The sequence below is a fragment of the Arachis hypogaea genome, chromosome 4 (assembly GCF_003086295.3).
Source record: "Arachis hypogaea cultivar Tifrunner chromosome 4, arahy.Tifrunner.gnm2.J5K5, whole genome shotgun sequence".
NCBI lineage: Eukaryota > Viridiplantae > Streptophyta > Magnoliopsida > Fabales > Fabaceae > Arachis > Arachis hypogaea.
In genome coordinates, this window is record NC_092039.1 from 711,563 (window position 1) to 730,705 (window position 19,143).

General features: G+C 35.2%; 1 protein-coding gene across 2 annotated transcripts; it reads left to right on the forward strand.

Annotated features, from left to right (window-relative positions):
* Positions 1-584: 584 nt before the first annotated feature.
* LOC112795566 (SH2 domain-containing protein A) lies at positions 585-18,240 on the forward strand. 2 transcript variants are annotated; one of them, XM_025837562.3, is made up of 14 exons: positions 585-957; positions 2,542-2,614; positions 3,062-3,264; positions 4,119-4,310; positions 4,726-4,929; positions 5,072-5,161; positions 11,697-11,774; positions 11,877-12,041; positions 12,771-13,133; positions 14,622-14,902; positions 15,741-15,903; positions 16,713-17,062; positions 17,578-17,655; positions 17,919-18,240. In XM_025837562.3, the coding sequence occupies exons 3-14, from the start codon at positions 3,118-3,120 to the stop codon at positions 17,935-17,937; spliced, it is 2,130 nt and encodes a 709-aa protein (XP_025693347.1). In that variant the 5' UTR covers positions 585-957; positions 2,542-2,614; positions 3,062-3,117; the 3' UTR covers positions 17,938-18,240. The 2 variants fall into 2 exon arrangements, with proteins under 2 accessions (XP_025693347.1, XP_025693346.1); XM_025837561.3 differs by having other exon boundaries at positions 663-957; positions 11,874-12,041.
* The last annotated feature ends 903 nt before the right edge of the window (positions 18,241-19,143 follow it).

Below are 19,143 nucleotides of genomic sequence, written 5' to 3' on the forward strand. Positions count from 1 at the left end.
GTTCTTAAAGTTTTAATTGCCTCTATTTAGTCCCCAAAATTTATAAATGTGTCTCATATTAGTCCTTGAGACGATTTTTAGTATAAAAACGTTAATGAAGCACTGTTATAGACTAGTTAAAACTTGTAAAATGATGCAATTTTGGTTTTGGCATTTAAATAGTTCAAAAAGGGCATCGTATCACTTATTTTATTAGGTAAAATTTTAGTAAACACTATTTATGATGTTATTTTTGGGTTATTTGAGTGCAAAAACTAATCATTTTACAAAGTTTAGTGTGGCATCCGACTGTTCATGACAGTGTTCCGTTAACGTTTATAAGTTGAAAATTATTTCAAGAACTAATATGAGTTATGTTCACAAAGTTTGTTGACTAAATAAAAGCAATTAAAACTTTAAAGATTAAATTAAAACTTGCATGAAAATTCAGAGACCAAATTGAGTATTATCTATTCGTAAGGAGGATATAGTTAGATAATAAAAACTTGCATATAATATGAAAAATCATATTAGATAATTTAATAAATTTAATTAAATTATTATATAATAATTATCAATGCTCAACTTCACGTAATAACCCACTTAATATCATTTTGATTACCAGTAATAACCCACTGATTCCGGTTCGGTTTAAAAGTAAAAACCGTCCAATGTTTCGTTTTAAAATCCTTGCTTTAAGTCCATTGTTATTCCTCTCCGTTGCAATTTGGTAACTCGTCTTCTCAATCAGTCTCTGCCTTCTTCTCCGTCTTCATCCTCTCACTCACTCACTCACTCACTCACTCGGACGCTCTCCTCTCACCCGCTCTCCCTGTGACTCTGCCAAGACGCCGTCAACACAGCGCCCCTGTCTCGTACGTCCTGCAGTCGCCGCCACGTCGTCCTCACTTCCGCTGCCTCCAGCCCTCCACGCTGTCCTCATTCCTCGCTCTCCACTGCAACCATGCCTTCGTTAGGGTTTGTCCTTCTCTCTTCACCTCATTTTAGTTTAGTTAATTTTATTCTCTTAAGAAGCTAATTTTGCGCTGAATCAATTGTTTGAGAACTGAAATTAGTTTTGCTGCTAATGTATGAGGATAGTTTTGTTCTTTTGTTCCTTTTTTAATTTTCATATAATTGTTGAGTTGTTATGTTCTGTGTTCTGATTTTTTTTATTGTGTTAAAAACCAATAAGTAAGATATGCAAGTTAACCGTTTGTCAAATTAGACGTAAGAGTATCATTGGATTATAAATATGATAAACTTAGAATATCATTGTGATATGTATGTGAAGTGTAATTACTCAAGGTTATTCTCAATTGGATAGCGTCACACCTCTCTGTAACTCGGGAGCTGAAAATGCCCGTTAGTATTGGACTATTGTCTATTGGTGGACACGTGGAGAAAGAAGTTGAAATCAAGGAGATCCGCCACAGTGCTAGGATTTGAGGATCCCACCCAGGACATGATGATTTTGTAATAGGTTGATGGTATTAATAGGAGAATAAGGTATCAGGAAGGGTGTGTTTAGTTGATGTGAATGGTCGCCCTATCCCTCTTATTTTTCTTCAATACTTCGGTTTCTTTTCTCCCTACTTACTTGAGCAATTGAGACCCAATTGGCTCTATTTATTTTCCCTTGTAAGAAACACATCACTGATAATACTAGTACAAAGAATTACATCTTCCTTATTGCTTCCTTTTCTATTTACTTTTCTGTGTTCCTTACTTGGAGAGTGAGTATTTAATGCGTATCTAGTGAAAGAGAAAGCTGTTTGTGTACCTAGATAATTCGAATATTTATGATCAAGGTTTGATCAAGAAATTGAAAGTGTTTGATGGGCTTGCAATGTCAATTGGAAATGGCCACATTGATACTGCAGAGCTTAGAACTGAAAGTGAGCTATCATAGGTTTGGTAATCTGTTTCCTTTCTATATAAATTTTGGCAACAACAAAAAAATTTTAATTTATTTTTTAACTTGTTTATGTTTTGGGGTGATGGAGGGGAAATCAGACACTCTTTAGTGGGATTGAACTCTAATTTTATCCCTTATCTAGAAGACTAGTCAATAAGTTGGTCATTCTATGAGTTTCCCATGGATAACTAAGTTTATGATGATAATATGAACAGTTTGGATACAGAGAGTTCCATTGATGGCAACGCTGCATGGGTGAGAACTTGCTTGCCAATGGTGTACTTTTCTTTTCACAATGACTTGACAAAATTGAAAGATTAAATTATGATATTTTCCGTTGAACAAAAGAGTTGTCCTGGGATACAAATGTTCTTGACCAGTTAATTTAGTAGGGTCTTTATTAGTCTAAAGCTGTTTGATTATTTTCATCATAAGCCAAGTAAAGTAATAATTTAACCAAAATTTTGTTAGTTATTGAAGTGGTACACTTTAAGATTGGATTTTGCCTTCATAGTATACATGCTGTGTCATATGGCTGCAATTGTTGTATAATATCTACAATCATATGAAGCAACTCAATTTAGATGGTAGGGTATCAACATAATATGTGCCAACAGTCATGCTTTTTTCAATTGTACAAACAGATGGAGAAGGAAAAATTCAGATACAAGCTAGTCCAGTTACTCCAACTTCGAAAGAACTGCAACTTCTAAAAAGGTATAAGGTCACATAGTGTAGATACTTTCTTTTCTTTATATATATATATATATATATATAATTAATGCAAGTTTGTAGCCACGGTCGGATTCACAACATGCATGATAAAGTCAAAACTAAGCTTGAGATAAGCTTCCAATTCAGTTGTTTTTTTTTTCCCTCTATGAATTAAGATGATCATAGAACATCAAATACATTTTGTCTCTTTAATTCTGTACCAAACCATGAAGAATATGAGGTGAGACCAACATAAATGATTCAGAATAAATTCAGTATGTTTCTTACTTGGTATGGAGCTTCAAATACTCAATTACAGAATACAATGCTAAATTTCTCTGTGACTACGAAAGAATGCTTCTACCTTGGGTTTCTTTTGTACAATCAATTAAATTTGATTAATGCATCTTCATTGACTTCAGTTTCATTCACAATTTGTCAATCAATTAGGCTACGCTTGAGAGACCAAAGTTTTATAGAGAGCAAAAACAAAAAAAGAAGAAATTATGTTCACGGATGCAATAGGGAATGCAGGGTACTCTCTGCTGAAGGATTTAAGAGCTGAAATTGAAGTGAAGGATGGAACTTTTTCTCTCTGCTTTTGGGTTTATTTGGCCAACTCAACTACATTTCCTGCTACCATTATTCAGCAGGTATGTGCTTCTTTTTTTTTTTTTGGCCTTTTTTCTCTCGTAAGAATGGCAAAAATTTCATCGCTTCTGGTTATGGCATTGTTCTTTTAGAATTGTTGTTTGTGTCATTGGTTGGTTTTTTCCTGATATGAAGGAGGGTTAAGTTAGCTCTTAAACATTATTGATTAGTTACTTTAATTTAATGATATTTAGCTTGAAATTGTATCATTACCGTGGTGACCTTGTTTTCCTTGGCCAGTAGTTGCGAATGTAATATGATATATTCTGTTACAATTTTCTTGTATGAATCACACAAGCATAAGAAAGTTGCAAAATTTTTAACTTGCATGTTTCACTGTCACTGCACATTTAAATTGTTTTGACAATTAATGTGCTAGATTAATGTGTGGTTTCTCTATATTTTATGTATTTACATCATTGGTGTTTTCTTGATGTATTCCCCTGCTATATTTGTGTGGATTGCGAATTGATCTCCGATTCCCATTCTGAGTTCAATTTTCTGCTCCCAGTTCTACTTCAAACTCTGACCACAAACCTCTTGCCCTGTGTGTATTTTTTCGGAATTTAGAATAGACCTTTGCAATTTGATATTGTTATATATGATGTACATATAAGGGTTTGAATATTTTTTACTGTGCTACGTTAATATTGTGTCTTGGAGAGGTAAGAGTAAATCACTATTGGTGCTGTTACCTGAACACTTAACTCTGAGGTTGAAAACTTTCAAGTCCAGTGCTTTTGTCTAACAGTAGTGATTCTTTTCTTTTTGGTTACCATTGTGGTGTATGTTCTAAGTTTTCAGTTAGATAATTCAAGGCTTCAAGCTGAAGTTCAATGAACTAATTGGTATGCAGGTTTGCTCTGATGTTTCTGAAAGTGCTCCTTTCCTTGTTATAAATGATCACAAGAGAATTAATCTTCTACCGCTTCTTCTCTTACATGAAGAAGCTCCTGATACTGGCAATATCAATTCCTTGACGGAAGTTGCATATGCAACTGTAGATTTTGAGTTTCCATTGCAAAATTGGGTTCACATTGGATGTGAGGTATCTTCTATGATTACTTGAGGATTGTGTTGTGTCCAATATATTGCATGTTTCTTCGGTGTATAGCCTTTTCATCAGTGAGCTATAACTATGACCTGCCTTTACTTATATTTTATTATTGTTAAGACATTGACCAATTTGCATTTGATGTTGTGTGTTTACTTTATTTAATTAAAACAAGAAGTAAACAAAGTTGAACAAAAAGAAAAGACTTGCAATTTCCTCAACGATAAACCTTCCCTTAAAGCACATAATAGTTAGCAAATAACAAGGCATTTTTCTTGCTTTTACTTTTGAGACACTAATCCTTTTCCACTGTCTCTCTTTTTCTCTTTAACTCCACAACCCCCCCCCCCCCGGCCCGCCCCGGGGCCGCTATTCCACATATATGATGTAGCTATCTGTGTCATTACAGGTTTGCCCTAATCACATGAAACTACAGATTAATGGAGAGATTGTTGGAGAAAAACCGCTGTCATCAAATAAGGAACCCAGTTCAAATGATTTGAGGAAAATAGTTTTGGCAAATATTGGTGGAGATGGAAATATTTCACACGGTTATGTGTACAATTTTCAAGTTTTCCCTTCTGTTTCATCTATTAAAGATCACCATATGAAGGTGATTGGGTAATTATAATTTTGTTCCTTGAAATGGCACTATAATTTCATTTCAGTTTTGTAATTTCCATATCTCTGAGTATTTGAATTAGGCATAAAACATAAGTTGTTCCTTTCCTGACAACTCTAATGTTTGATGCCAGGATCCTCCTCTAAAGTTATCTATTGATGAGTCATCTGCCTCTGAGATTGAAGAAGAAAGTGATGGTGTTTGGAGCATTGTTGGTGGCAAGGTATGGAATATGTTTTGTTCAAGGCACTTTGTTAATCTATCTGCTGAATGTTTTGAATCATAAGAAGAATGCTCCTGTGGGAGCATGATATTTTCAGTTTGAATATCACTTGCATTATTTATGTGTCTTTTGAAAGGTGCTTACAATTGTCTTAATATGGGATCTCAAATTACAATATTGATCCTAGTTTCTAGGTTGTCAATTCTATTTCCAACAATATCCTTAGAACTATCATGGGTGGCCTAACCATAAATGTTCATGTCATAAAATTCATAAAATAGTCATATGAATATTTCACACACCTTAGAGCAGTAGAGGAACCAAGTGAGGGAGGAAATAATAGCTGACAAGAGAAGATTAATCCACTGCCTTTTCATTACACAAGAAGAAGTAGGCTTAGGGGTAAGAAGGGAAAGAGTGAAAGAAGAGAGACTGTTGTAACTAACTTGCCACCTGGCACAAGGAGGGCAGTGCGAAAGGAGGTGAGAAAGCATGATACCGTCAGGATCAAGAGAGAGAGAGTAGGAGGAGAGTATTTGAGGAGCTAGGAATTGGAGAGGGTAGGAATTCAGTTAGAAGGAAACAAAATAGACTTGCGAGAGAGGCTGGCTTCCAAATCTCAGCCCATTGTTCCTTGTTTTCCTTTTCATTTTCTGCACTAGTTTATTCAATAATATACAGTTTAGGGTGTAATCATATTAATTCATCCCATTCAATTCTGTGTGTGTTTGTTTTTCCCTAGGTGCAGGTACTGGTTTTAGCATTGTTCCTTGTTTGTTTTTTATTTGGCTCCAAAAGAAAAAGAAGAAGAGAGGGGAGGGGGGGGGGGGGCAGGAGGGAGAAACTTTAAAATTGAACATAATGATGAGTATCAAACACTACGTGGGCAAGTTTGCTGAGTTGTGACAAATTTATGTTACCAAAAACATGCATAAATGTGGGATCATTCATGGGGAGAAAAATGTCAAATGACATGAGTTGAAGTGTTTGAATATGTTATATTATCAAATGTACAAGGAATAAGCCTCTTTATAGAGGAATTATAGAAATAAAAATAACTAGAAAATAGGAAAAAAGGGAAAAATACTAACCTAAAATAAAAGAAAGATTTCTAATCATAAAATCCCTAAAGTTAAGCTAAACTAAAAAAGGAAAAGATTTATAATTAATTCTATTTACATAAAAGATTCATGAAAGGAATTAGGAATTTGATTTTGATTTGATCTAGTCAACACTCTCCCTCAAGCTAGCTTGAAGATATCATTCATTGACAGCTTGCTTATTATGCTATCAAAAGTCTTCTTGGGTAATCCTTTAGTTAGAACATCTGCTAATTGTTCCGCGGTTGGAATATATGAGATGCATATCTGTCTTCTTTCAATCTTTTCCCTGATAAAATGCTTGTCAACTTCAACATGTTTAGTTCTATCATGCAACACTGGATTATGAGAAATGGAAATTGCAGATTTGTTGTCACAATACAACCTCATTGGTAGAGAAATGGAAACTTTTAGTTCTTGTAGGATTTTCTCTACCCATAGTGCTTCACATATTCCATGAGCCACTGCTCTAAACTCAGCTTCTGCACTACTTCGTGCCACAACACTCTGTTTTTTACTCCTCCAACTAACCAAGTTTCCACCAACAAAAGTACAATACCCAGATGTTGACCTTCTATCCATGACATTCCCAGCCCAATCCACATTTGTATAAGCTTCTACTTGAAGATGTCCATGCTTTTAGTAGAGTAACCCTTTCCCAGACGACCTTTTCAAGTACCTTAAGATTTTAAAGACAGCATCCATGTGTTCTTGACCAGGTGAATGCATAAATTGGCTTACCATGCTCACAGCAAAGGCTATATCCGGGCGTGTATGGGATAAATAGATTAGCCTCCCTACCAACCGTTGATATCTCCTTTTGTCCATTACATTTCCTGGTTCAGCTGGCTTCGATTTCAGGTTAGGCTCTATAGGTGTTTCAGCAGGTTTACAACCAAGTAATCCCGTCTCTTTTAAAAGATCTAGGATGTACTTTCGTTGGTTCATAAAAATGCCTTCCTTAGACCTTGCAAATTCAATTCCAAGGAAGTATTTTAATGAGCCAAGTTCTTTGATTTCAAATGCTTTGGCAAGTTTTTCCTTCAAGTTTTTTAGCTCCAAAAAATCATCACCTGTCAGAATAATGTCATCCACATATACAATTAAGATGACAGTTTTATTAGCTGCTGAATGTTTATAGAAAAGTGTATGGTCAGCTTGGCTGAGTATAACTAAGTTCTTTCACCACCATTCCAAGTCGTTCAAACCAGGCTCTTGGGGATTGTTTCAATCCATAGAAAGATTTCTTTAGTTTGCACACTTTATTCCTCCCTAGTTCAGTCTCAAATCAGGTGGAAGTTTCATGAACACCTCTTCCTCTAGCTCCCCATTCAGGAAAGCATTCTTTATATCCAATTGATGTAAAGGCCAATTGTAATTTGCAGCAAGAGATAAGAGAATCCGCATAGAGCTGAATTTGGCAACTGGAGCAAAAGTCTCTCGATAGTCTACGCCATAGGTTTGTGTATATCCCCTAGCTACTAACCTAGCCTTATACCCCTCTATGCTTCCATCAGCATTGCACTTGATGGTAAAAACCCACCTGCAGCCAACCAATTTTGTATTCTGTGGCAGATCTACAATCTCCCAAGTTTCATTCTTCTTGAGTGCATGCCACTCTTCCATCACTGCTAATTTCCAGTTGGGATCATCTAGTACTTCCTCTATGTTCTTAGATTCAAACAGATTTGTAATTTTAGAAGTAAAAGTTCGATGTTTTTGAGAGAGATTTTGGTAAGAGACATAATTGGAAATAGGATGGTTGGTGCTGGTTTTGAGTACCTTTTTGGTGCAGGTTCTGGTTTCTTCCCTAAGGGCTATTGGCAAGTTATTATTAGAAGTGACAATTTCAGATTTACCTGGAAGTTCCTGAAGTACTACAGTTGGGCTGTCTTCCGGGTTTTCAGATTGGGTTGGTGTAGAGATGATAGGTTGGTCTCTAGTCTTGGGATATTTCCGAACATAACACCGAAGTTCCTTTTCTGATTGTGGTATTTTTTTTCCTGTTTGGATTCCAACTAATTCTGGCACAATTTCAGAATTGGTTTCCAAATCTTGTTTTGCAATTGTTTTAGAATTTACTTGATTAGTGAAAGTTGCATCTTCAATATGTAAGATAGGAGTGGGTAAACGTTCATGCAAAAAATTTTCTTCTCTTAGACTCTCTCCCTGAAGAGAATTTTTCTGAAAAAATATTTCATGTTCCAAAAAACATCCATGCTCACATGAAATTTCTTGGTGTGTGGATTGAAACATTTATAACCCTTTTGACTTGGAGAATAGCCAATAAAAATGCATTTTTTGGCCCTTGGATCAAGTTTACTTCGATATGAAGGTGTATGTAAAAACATAGTGCAACAAAAAACTTTTAAAGGTAAGTCAGAGTGCAACCTACATGCTGAAAAATTCTTTTTGAAAGTATCCAATGATGTGCAGTAATTTAACAACGTGTGGTTATTCGATTTATGAGATAGGCTGTTGTTAGGACAGCATCTCCCCATAAATACTTTGGAACATTACCCTCAAACATAATGGCACGTGCTACTTCAAGATGTTTATTCTTCCTTTCAGCAATGCCATTTTGTTGGGGTGTATTGGGACATGTAGATTGATGTTGAATACCTTTTTTTTGAAGAAATTCACCAAGATTTTTATTAAAGTATTCAGTGCCATTATCAGTTCTTACTATTAAAATTTTTGTGTCAAATTGTGTTTCTACCAATGTTGAAAAATACTGAATTGAGTTGTTATTTTCGATGGACCCTATACATCACTATGAATCAAGTGGAAATGTTTAGATGTATGATAAGTTTGAGAGTAATAAGGAGCTCTATGACTCTTTGAACGAATACAACTTTCACATTTAAGTAAGGAAGAATCAATATTCTTAAACAAACTTGGAAACAAATGTTTGAGATATGGAAAACTAGGGTGTCCTAGTCTATTGTGCCAGAGCATTATTTGACATAGAACTTATACCACTAAATCCTTGAGCTATTGTATCCTCCGAGATATCCCCAAAATGATAAAGCCCATCCATCATCTTAGCACTGCCAATCATCTTCCCCGAGGTCAGGTCCTGAAAAATACCATGAGTGTCAAAGAATGTCACAGCACAATTGGAATCATTGTAGATTTTACTAATAGAGAGAAGATTACAAGAAAGCTTTGGTACATGTAGAACATTTCTTAGGTCAATATTTTTGGACAGTTTAATTGTATTTTTTCCGGCAATAGATGAAAAACTACCATCAGCAACTCTAATTTTCTCATTTTCAAAGCAAGGAGAATAAGTTTTAAATAAAGGGGAGAGGCTGGTCATATGGTCAGATGCACCTGAATCGACAATCCATGGTGCATTTAAGTTTGAAGTGCAGTTAAGGGACATAGGAATACTAAAATTACCTGTTTGAGCCAAAGAACCACTAGGAGTACTAGACACAACTGGAATTTAACAGCCTTATGAGCTGCTCAACCTGTTCCTTACTCAATGATGATTTTTCAGCCTCATGAGCAGTTGGGGTAGAGCGTATTTTGGGACTAGGTTTGCTGTCTTTAAGATGTGTTGGTTTTTCATGAATCTTCTAATAGGTTTCTCGGGTGTGACGAGGTTTATTGCAGTGGTCACACCAAAGATTGGAGGGATGCTTCTGATTTGATGAACTTTTAAGTGTAGCAAGTGCCACTAAGAGTGCATTAGACTCCAAAGAAGTATGTTCAGTCTTGCCTTTCCCCATCATCACAGCTCTACGAGTTTCCTCTCTTCTAACTTCAGCAAATACTTCTCTAATGGAGGATAGGATTGCTCTTCCAATAATTCTGTCACGAACTTCATCTAGCTCCACGTTAAGGCCTGCAAGAAACTGGAATATCCTCCCTTCTTCCACTGTTTGTTGGTGGTGTTTGGCATCAGCGGCTGAATTCCACTTGTAGTTATTGAAGTGGTCAAGATCCTGCCACACCCGCTTCAATGTGTGGAAATATTTGGTGACATTGTCACTTCCTTGTTGAATTTCTCTAGCTTTTAGAGTAAGTTCATAAATCTGGGATTTATTCCCAAGATCAGAGTACATCTCCTTGACACTATCCTACAATTCTTTGGCAGTGGTATAGTACATGTAGTTACTGCTGATATCCTCCTCCATTGAGTTCACCAACCATGTCATCACCATAGACTTTTCGGTATCCCACACATTATATTGCGGGTCAGTGATGTTAGGTTGGCTTTGCTCACCGGTGAGATATCCAATCTTCCCTCTTCCACGGATATACATCTGAACTTATTGAGACCACCTAAGATAGTTTAACCCATTGAGTCGAAATGTGGTGATCTGAACTGAATGAGAGTCACCACTAACTAGTACCCGTTGCTCAGATTTGAAATCTGATGGAGTAGGAATAGTGTTCTCCTTCTGTTCAGGATTAATGACTGAGGAACTGTCAGCCATAGCTATAAATCAGAGGCACAGTGCAGAGATCTTGCTCTAATACCAAGTTGAAGTGTTTGAATATGTTATATTATCAAATATACAGGGAATCAGCTTCTTTATAGAGGAATTACAGAAATAGAAATAACTAGAAAATAGGAAAGAAGGGAAAAATACTAGCCTAAAATAAAAGAAAGATTTCTAATCATAAAATCCCTAAAATTAAGCTAAACTAAAAAAGGAAAAGATTTATAATTAATTCTATTTACATAAAAGATTCATGAAAGGAATTAGGAATTTGATTTTGATTTGATCTAGTCAACAACATGTGATCTTATTCATACCTAGCAAAGTTTAGTGACATGTGATCTTTATTGATACCTAGCAAAAGTTTAGAGTGGTATGAAAATGTTTGAAGAAAACCTGTTGAGGCTCCTATTAGGAATGTGGATGAGATAAAAGAGTTTGGTAGCTGGACGCAGAGAGTGACCCAAGAAAACCTTGGAAGAAATTATTATCAGAGGTTACATATATATGATTTATGACAAAGTAATACGGCATCATTTGATCCATGTGGCTAACCTTAGTTATTATGAAAAGGTTAGTAGTTGTTGTTGTATCTAGCATAAGCTTGAGTTCATGAGTGTTAACTTGATTAGTCAAAAGTGAACATTTGTCTCATAGTTATTCTAGGTTACTAAGAGACGATTAATATTTACTAGTTTTGGTTTTGGTGAAAATCTCGTGCATATGTATAATAGCACAACATTTTTCCAATGAGATAAAACAAATGCTTGCCATTTTTGTACAGCTATCTGGTCATGTAGATTGACTGCATTATTTATTGCAAGCCACTAGCATGCATAATGTTAATCCTGAAACTTCAACTGTTAATATTTACATTTTTTCTTTCCTGATAATGAACCTGTCTAGTATGGAACAAATTAATTGCTATTTTTTTTCGTTGAAACTTTGGAAACAATTTTGCCTTTCTTTATTTTGGTACAGGCATCTTGTCGTAGGAACTTCTCTTTGGACGTTGTACTATTAGATGTTTTTGGCCAACCTGTTGATAAGGAGAATGAGGTTTGTGTGCTGGTGTTAATGCTGAACAAGTTAGTGCTCTTCACTTAGAAGAGAGGGACGCTTTTTGGTATTAACATTATCCTTTGTTGATGATGTTAGCAGGTTTATGCTTCACTTTTGTATGCTGACACGCGGGCACCAGTGGAGAATACAATTGATGAAGAAGCACCCATTTTGGCTAGCTATGATGGAATTGAATTTCCTTCTTATGAAAGACCGAGTAAACTTTTACTGGGCCGTGCATCTTTTAAGCTGAAGATATCTCAGGTAAAGATATCACCACATACAATCTTGGCTTATGCTATCCCTTCTGTACATTTTCCAGCTCTTGCCCAATATTCCATTTGATAATTACATGAGAAGCAAATTTTATTTCGAGAGGAAAATACCCAATATTTTCATCAATGGGACTATCTTCATACTTATGCTAGTTGCTATCACCTAAAATGATGCCTTTATTTTTCCTGTTGCAACTGACATACACGGGCACCTGACTCATACAACAAAGTAACATGGACAAATTCCTGTAAAACATTAATGAGAAATCCCATTGCTGAACACACTACTGTCTACTATTAAAAGATACTTCTGTACATTGTATTTGAGCTGCCACATTGTTTTATCGGAAAATGGCGTTGTGCTACACTGTGAGGCAGTCTTCAAGGTGTCATGCCATGTGATTTCATAATTCGCATATGTTGTCATTCCTTTGGTTAACAGTTTGATCCCCCCCCCCCTCCTTCTCTCCTCTAAACTGTTGTGCATTTGAAACAGTTCTGAATTAAAATGTTTAATTTGATCATATCCTGAACTAAAAAGATGGTATATGTTAGAGAGATTAATGTGATTGTACTTGCCTTGTTGACATCAATTACAATGCCATGAAATATAAGAATATGTTGACTCAAATTCAAGGTGTCATACATGACTCTCCAATTAAGTTCTGATATTCTTTGGCAGTTTGGCACCATCACTAACTATGTTTCCATTTGCCAGCTTTCATCCAAGTGTGATAACAGGTTGTTCCTCATCAAATTCTGTGTTCCAAAATTAGGGAATTATCCTTTTTTTGAGGCACTCTCCCGTCCAATTCGATGCATCTCCAGGAGTCGTAATACCCGATTGTCTACCCTGGTGTGGAAAAGGTCACCTGGTCTTGCTAAGCATAATTTAATCCAATCTTCAGGAATGGATGATGCATCCTTTGAACATCAGCATCCTGTTTGTGAGGCAAAATCTAATCCATTAACGAAGCGATTCAGATTTGGACATGACAAGATATCTGTATCAGTGAAGGCTGACACCAACGTAGAGCAACCTGACGAGGAATGTAATTCTCATGCCCGGACTACTAATCAGGTGGCTTGTCTGTTTCCTTTGTCAATCCAAGCCTATTTAGCGACCTCTAAAAACCAAACATCTGTGTGCAATGGGCCTAGATTTTGGATAAATGTTGCTTGATAATCAAGAAAATTGTTTTGGACCAATTTTTAATTAGGACAATTTTAAGTTAAAATTAATTCATAACCAACAATCTACCAAATTATTTTGTCGCTGACAAAAATGCCTCCAATTTTGTTATCGACAAAAATATCCTTAAATTATTTAAAAATGTGACAAAAATACACACTCGTGAATTAAAACATCGTTAAAGGAAAACAGTGATGTGGCAAACGGAGTTTCATATATGACATGTGAAACTCTGACATTAACAAATGAGTCACGTCACGATTTTCTGTTAACGGAGTAGGTTTCTAATTGCGGTTGAGCATTTTTGGCACGTTTTCAAATTATTTGACGATATTTTTATCGATAACAAAATTCGGTAACATTTTTGTCAGCATCAAGATATTTCGGGTGCAATTTTGCTGGTTTACCCCAACCAATTTTAAGTTATTTCTAGTGTAAACTACAAAATTCATACCCAATTTTCGAAGATGCTTATAAAAAAATCTCACTTTTGTTAAGGACAAAAATGTCCTCAAAAGATTTTGAAACGCAACAAAATATCCAACGTTAAATATATATTCTCAAAAAGTGCTTTAGAAATTGGATTTTGATGCGGCTTTTTGCAAGTATGATTAGAAAAGCGAGACCATTTTATCCTTTAAATTTGATAATTTTATTCTAAGTAGATTTTTTTGCGATTCTTTTTTATAAATGACCAATAACACTTTTAAAAAATATTTTTTTTTCTAGAAATCGAATTATTATCCGATTTTTTGTGTGTATACTTTCTCAATAGTTATTCAAATATTCCTACAAATTTGGATCAAATGCATAAGCGGTTTGTCAAATACAAAAGTCGTTTGCTACTTATAAAAAAATGATATTATTTTTGGTTATTTTTGTTGCGTTTTATAATATTTTAAGGACATTTTTGTCGTTTTAAAAAATGAGGGTTATTTTTGTTAGCGTTTCCAAAAATCTGGTGCGATTTTGGTTGTTTATCCTTATCTCTATCTAATAATTTTTTATTTATTATTATTATAATATTTTTTTCCATTGACAACAAGCTATATATTCTCTTATCCTCCAAAACATTTTTGAAACAATCTATATATTCTCTTATTCTCCAAAACATTTTGAAAAATGACCTAAATGTACTTCTAAATTTGGTTTATACTGATACAACTTCATTGAAAAAAAAAAGTTATTGAAAAATAGACACTAGGAAGTTTAGGTGATTTTTCTTTTAATTATCTCTTTAGGATATTTGTCTTAAATTGTCTCTTTTGGATAGTTGTCTTAAAATCGTGTGTGAGATTTATCTTAAATAGCTCTTTTCTTAATGTGATTTTCCTTTTACTAATTATTGAATATCACGGCAAATTTACTGTGAATTAGGTTGAGAATGGGCTTACAACTGGCTTGTATGGCACACCTGCTAACTACGAGGCATATGAGACTCTGTCTGATTCAGAGAGTATAGGGGAGAGAAATTCACCTTCAAATAATGTAGCAAGTAGAAGATATCCAATATCTGACATGACTGTTTTTAAGTACTGCTTGGCTGGCTTAGCTGAGAGATCGCTGATGCTTAAGGAGATTGCATCCTTGGCCTCAAAGAAAGAAATTTCAGAGTTGGCCCATCATGTGTCACTTTATTCAGGATGTTCACACCATAGGTAAGGTTATTATTGATGTAGTGTTATATAATTGCATTAGCACCCCTTACCTTAACTCAGCTTTGAGTTGCTGGACGTGCGCTCTTGTTTCTGACGCAAAGTAGGAGCTTCTCCCACGCTTGCCATGAAAATTTGCAATTAACCACTAGTGTGAAATTCGTATGCACTTGAGATTTCATTGTGGAGAGCATCTTAAGAGGCTGAATAGCAAACCGATCGATGAGGCTGAAGAGACGATTGCTCTTGATCGCAGAGAGAATTTGGCTGCGCCAGAGAAAGTTTTGATCACCAAGTCGGAGAGAACGATTGGGAAGAGGACACAGAGGCAGATGAGGAGGATCAGTCGGTGTTGGCGGATTCATTAGCAGAGGCGATGGAGGAGAATCGATGCTTTTGCAATCAGAAGCTCTTGATACCATAATAGAGTTTGAGAATTCAAAGAAGAGAAAGGTGAAAGAGGGAGGGAGAGGGAGAGAGAGTACTGAACCAGTACTTATATACACAAGTGAGAAAAGAGTGTTCAGCACACTAGTTGAAGAGGGTAGAGAAGTCCTTACATACTTTAGTTAGGGGCTGTTAGGGAATCTATCCTACCTGGCAATTGTATAATTGCCTTAACAGCTTCTAGACTCTTGTAGATTCTTTACTCAGCTCACTCTATTAAAATTGATCTTTCTTTCCTAACAGATTGTATTCCGGCATTCTTCTATCCATGTATTTTGACTTTCTAAACAAAGTGTACCAATTTTCTTCTAGTATTATTCAACATAATCGCTTGTCTTTATTGTAATTTATCATGCCTATTCCTTTTTAACTACTTGCTTGATCTGTAAATCAGAAATCAAATATTAATTGCCAAAAAATTGGTGGAAGATGGAACTAATCTTTGGAAGGTGATGTCTCCAAACAACAACCACGTTCCTTGGGAGAGTGCAGTATATGAGATTGAAGAGCAATTCATGAAGATTGCTTCTTGCAGTTCGCGATCTCTCTCACATCAGGTCGTTTCTTTTGTTACTGCCCATGAAATCACTAACAGTTGTGATAACATGTTGCTGCTGTTTACTTTCAACTATTTTAGATGATATTTCTGTTTCAAGGAATTCATGAAGCAAACTATGAATACGAATGGTAAATGAAGGGAATGGATCCTCTCAATTTTTTTTCTCAATTGTTTGGTTAAGTGTGATCTTTCATCTTACATTCTTTAAGTGGGACCAAGAGAAAACATATAAGAGAAGATATTGGATGGTAAAAGATCATACTTTACCAAACAATCGAGGATAAAAAATTGAAAGGATCCACTCCAGTAAATGAAAACCTAAATCTATTTTCGAAATTCTAAAACCAAAATAAGCATATGCATGATATTTGAGCTCTTGCAGAAGCAATAAGAATTTTCATAAAATATGTATAGATTATTATACTTAAATTACTATGAAGGAATGTTGCTGTCATTGTTTTGTCATACTTCTTGCTGCTTTAAACCATATTAACTTCCTCTCCAATTGTTGCTTTCGTTTGTAAATCTTTTGTGCAGCAAAGATATGTAATTGGCATTATGGGGGCATGTCATCAGTTTTTCACATTTTGGTTCCAAAACCGTGAAATCCTATAAATAATATATGTCCAAGTATTCTAGGTTTTTGCATTATCCTCTTTATTGAAAATTATTGCCATATTGGGCTAATATCTTATGGTAGAGCTAGGCCTTTCCAGTTCTGTGCACTGAAAAATTAGAAAGAGATATGAGTTATTAGCGGTCATTTTTTGTTTTTAATTTTTCTAAGAAATTTTATAATTGTTGCAGGACCTAGAGCTTCTAAGAGTTATTGCTGGATGTCAAGAGTATTTAGCCCAAGAAAACTTTGAGAAGTTATGGTGCTGGTTGTACCCTGTGGCTTACATAATTTCAAAGGAGCGGATAAACCCTATCTGGAATTCTACATCACCTAAGTGGATAGAAGGATTCATAACTAAGGAGGAAGCAGAAGCTTCGCTTCAAGGTCCCACAGGACTTCAAGAACCAGGTACATTTGTATTGAGATTCCCCACCTCAAGAAGCTGGCCCCACCCAGATGCAGGTAGCCTAATTGTCACATATGTTGGCAATGATTACAAACTTCACCACAGGCTACTCTCGGTGGATCGTGTTTTTGGGTAAGCTTTAGTTCTTGATTCTATGCTATTTAACTGAACTTTTGTTGGCATGTTTCTAAAGCTTGCGAAAATTCGTTAGATTAATACTCAGTAGGGAAGTTTGGGGTAGATTTGATGGATTCCCATTTAAGAGGGAAACTTATGGACCTGACCATAACAATTATGTGTGGTTGGTTTTCATTTCCATGCATTTTCATTCTGTTGCTCATTTATGCCGAGTATTCGAAATCAGTGGCTGAATTTACTTGGTACAAGGGTGCCTTGAAATTTACAATGCATTTTCAACATTTCCATGATAAATATGAACTATACTTAAGCCTCAATTTGGTCCTAATACCCTATTTATTACTGGAATTAGAAATCACCAAGAATTAATGTTTGTGCAAAAATGACTAGATAGCGAGGATATTCAACGGATCACTTAACTTTCCCAAAACTCGCATGTTTGCACATACAACTTATAACTGCTACTATTTCATTAATGACAGAAATTACATACCTTGTGATTATTGCAGCTCTGGTGATAAAGGAATCGACATGAAGCCACTCCAAGCTATGCTACTGGAAGAACCTGAGTTGACTCGATTGGGAAGGCAAGTTATAAAGCATTCTTCATAAGTTGAGGGTACTGGAAATATTTTTTTCGACAAAATAGTCCTTGAATAAAAGAAAGGCATTCGTGATCTTTGGGACGACACATGTGCCTTTTCTTATTGAGGGGTTATTCTGTCAAAATTATAATTTTTCCGGGGCCAGAGAGCCAAGATAGTGGTTTGTCCCCTTATTCATTATTATATAATTATGCTTTAAACTTTCGTCAAGATTATCATTATTCAAATCACTTGCAACTGTTCAGGATAATAAGAGGCCATTAGGATCGGTAGAACTGTGCAGAATTCCCTTCACCACCCAGTTGAGTTCCTTTGAAGGTTGTCTTTGAGTGATAGACTCAGAGAAGATGCGGCTTCTTGTGGTTGATTTACGATAGAATGTTTTCCATCCAGCATATATGTATATAATTTAAGATTTTAGGTATGATATTTTCAACTTTAGCAGCTGTTGATCGTTGAACTGAATTTATTCATATGTAACCACCACCACAATTCATAGCATTGTTTTTCATGTGCAGTTGGCTTCAATAGCCATCTTGCTAATTGATAACGCAATGATTCTATTGATTTTTCTAGTGAAAAAAAAACTAACCCGTTAACTAGGTTTTTACTTGAACTTCAAAGGAAGATGCAAGTCGTAATTCATAGAACCGTAACAGATCATAAATGCCATTCACCATTTGTAAATAGAGGAGTGATAGGGGATCAACAACTTTTATATTTTATAACCATTAATTAGTCATTAATAGTATTTTTAATGGTGTGATATTAGGCTGCGTTTGTTTACAGAGACAGGACACTGAGACATGGACACAGAGACACAAAATCATGTTTGGCAGAGGAGACATGGACAAAGACAGTGTGTCTAGAGACACTGAATTAGTGTATTTTGTGTCCATCCTGACAGGAAGGACACAGAGACACTAACAAAGGACACAACTTATTTTTCATTATTTTTTGTTAATTTTTCATAATTGTTTTTTTTTATTACTATATTTTTCATCTCAAATTTTTTGAATGAAAAAGATGAGAATAAATTAGATTCTCATAATTTGTTCTAGTTTATCACCAAATAGAATACAAGAACACAATTTTGTGTCTCTGTCCATCAGTGTCTTGTTCTGTCCTATTCTTAATGTCTTGTCCTGTCCTGTTCTCAGAAACAAACGCAGCCTTACATCCAATGGTGGGAGATCACTCACTTTTCTTTTAATGGTTAAGTGCTAGTCACAAAATACAAAAATTGTTGATTTCTTAGACTTTTTCTTGTAAATATATATTACATCACAATTTAGAATGAATTAAAACTAAATCATACGTAACTTAAAAATAGATTTCATAATTCAAATCTAACGTAAGCAAATTTTACAAATTCATAAATTTTAAATTCTTAAATAAAAAATGTTACATATTTACTAAATCAATTTTTCTGTATTTGTGTATTTTTTTTTCATAGAATTTTCAATTAAA

Coding starts and splice junctions, on each gene's coding strand:
- LOC112795566 (XM_025837561.3), top strand. CDS start 3,118: ATGTTCACGGATGCAATAGGGAATGCAGGGTACTCTCTGCTGAAGGAT. Junction 11,775..11,873: donor CTGTTGATAAGGAGAATGAG/GTTTGTGTGCTG, acceptor TGATGATGTTAG/CAGGTTTATGCTTCACTTTT. Junction 15,904..16,712: donor CGCGATCTCTCTCACATCAG/GTCGTTTCTTTT, acceptor TAATTGTTGCAG/GACCTAGAGCTTCTAAGAGT.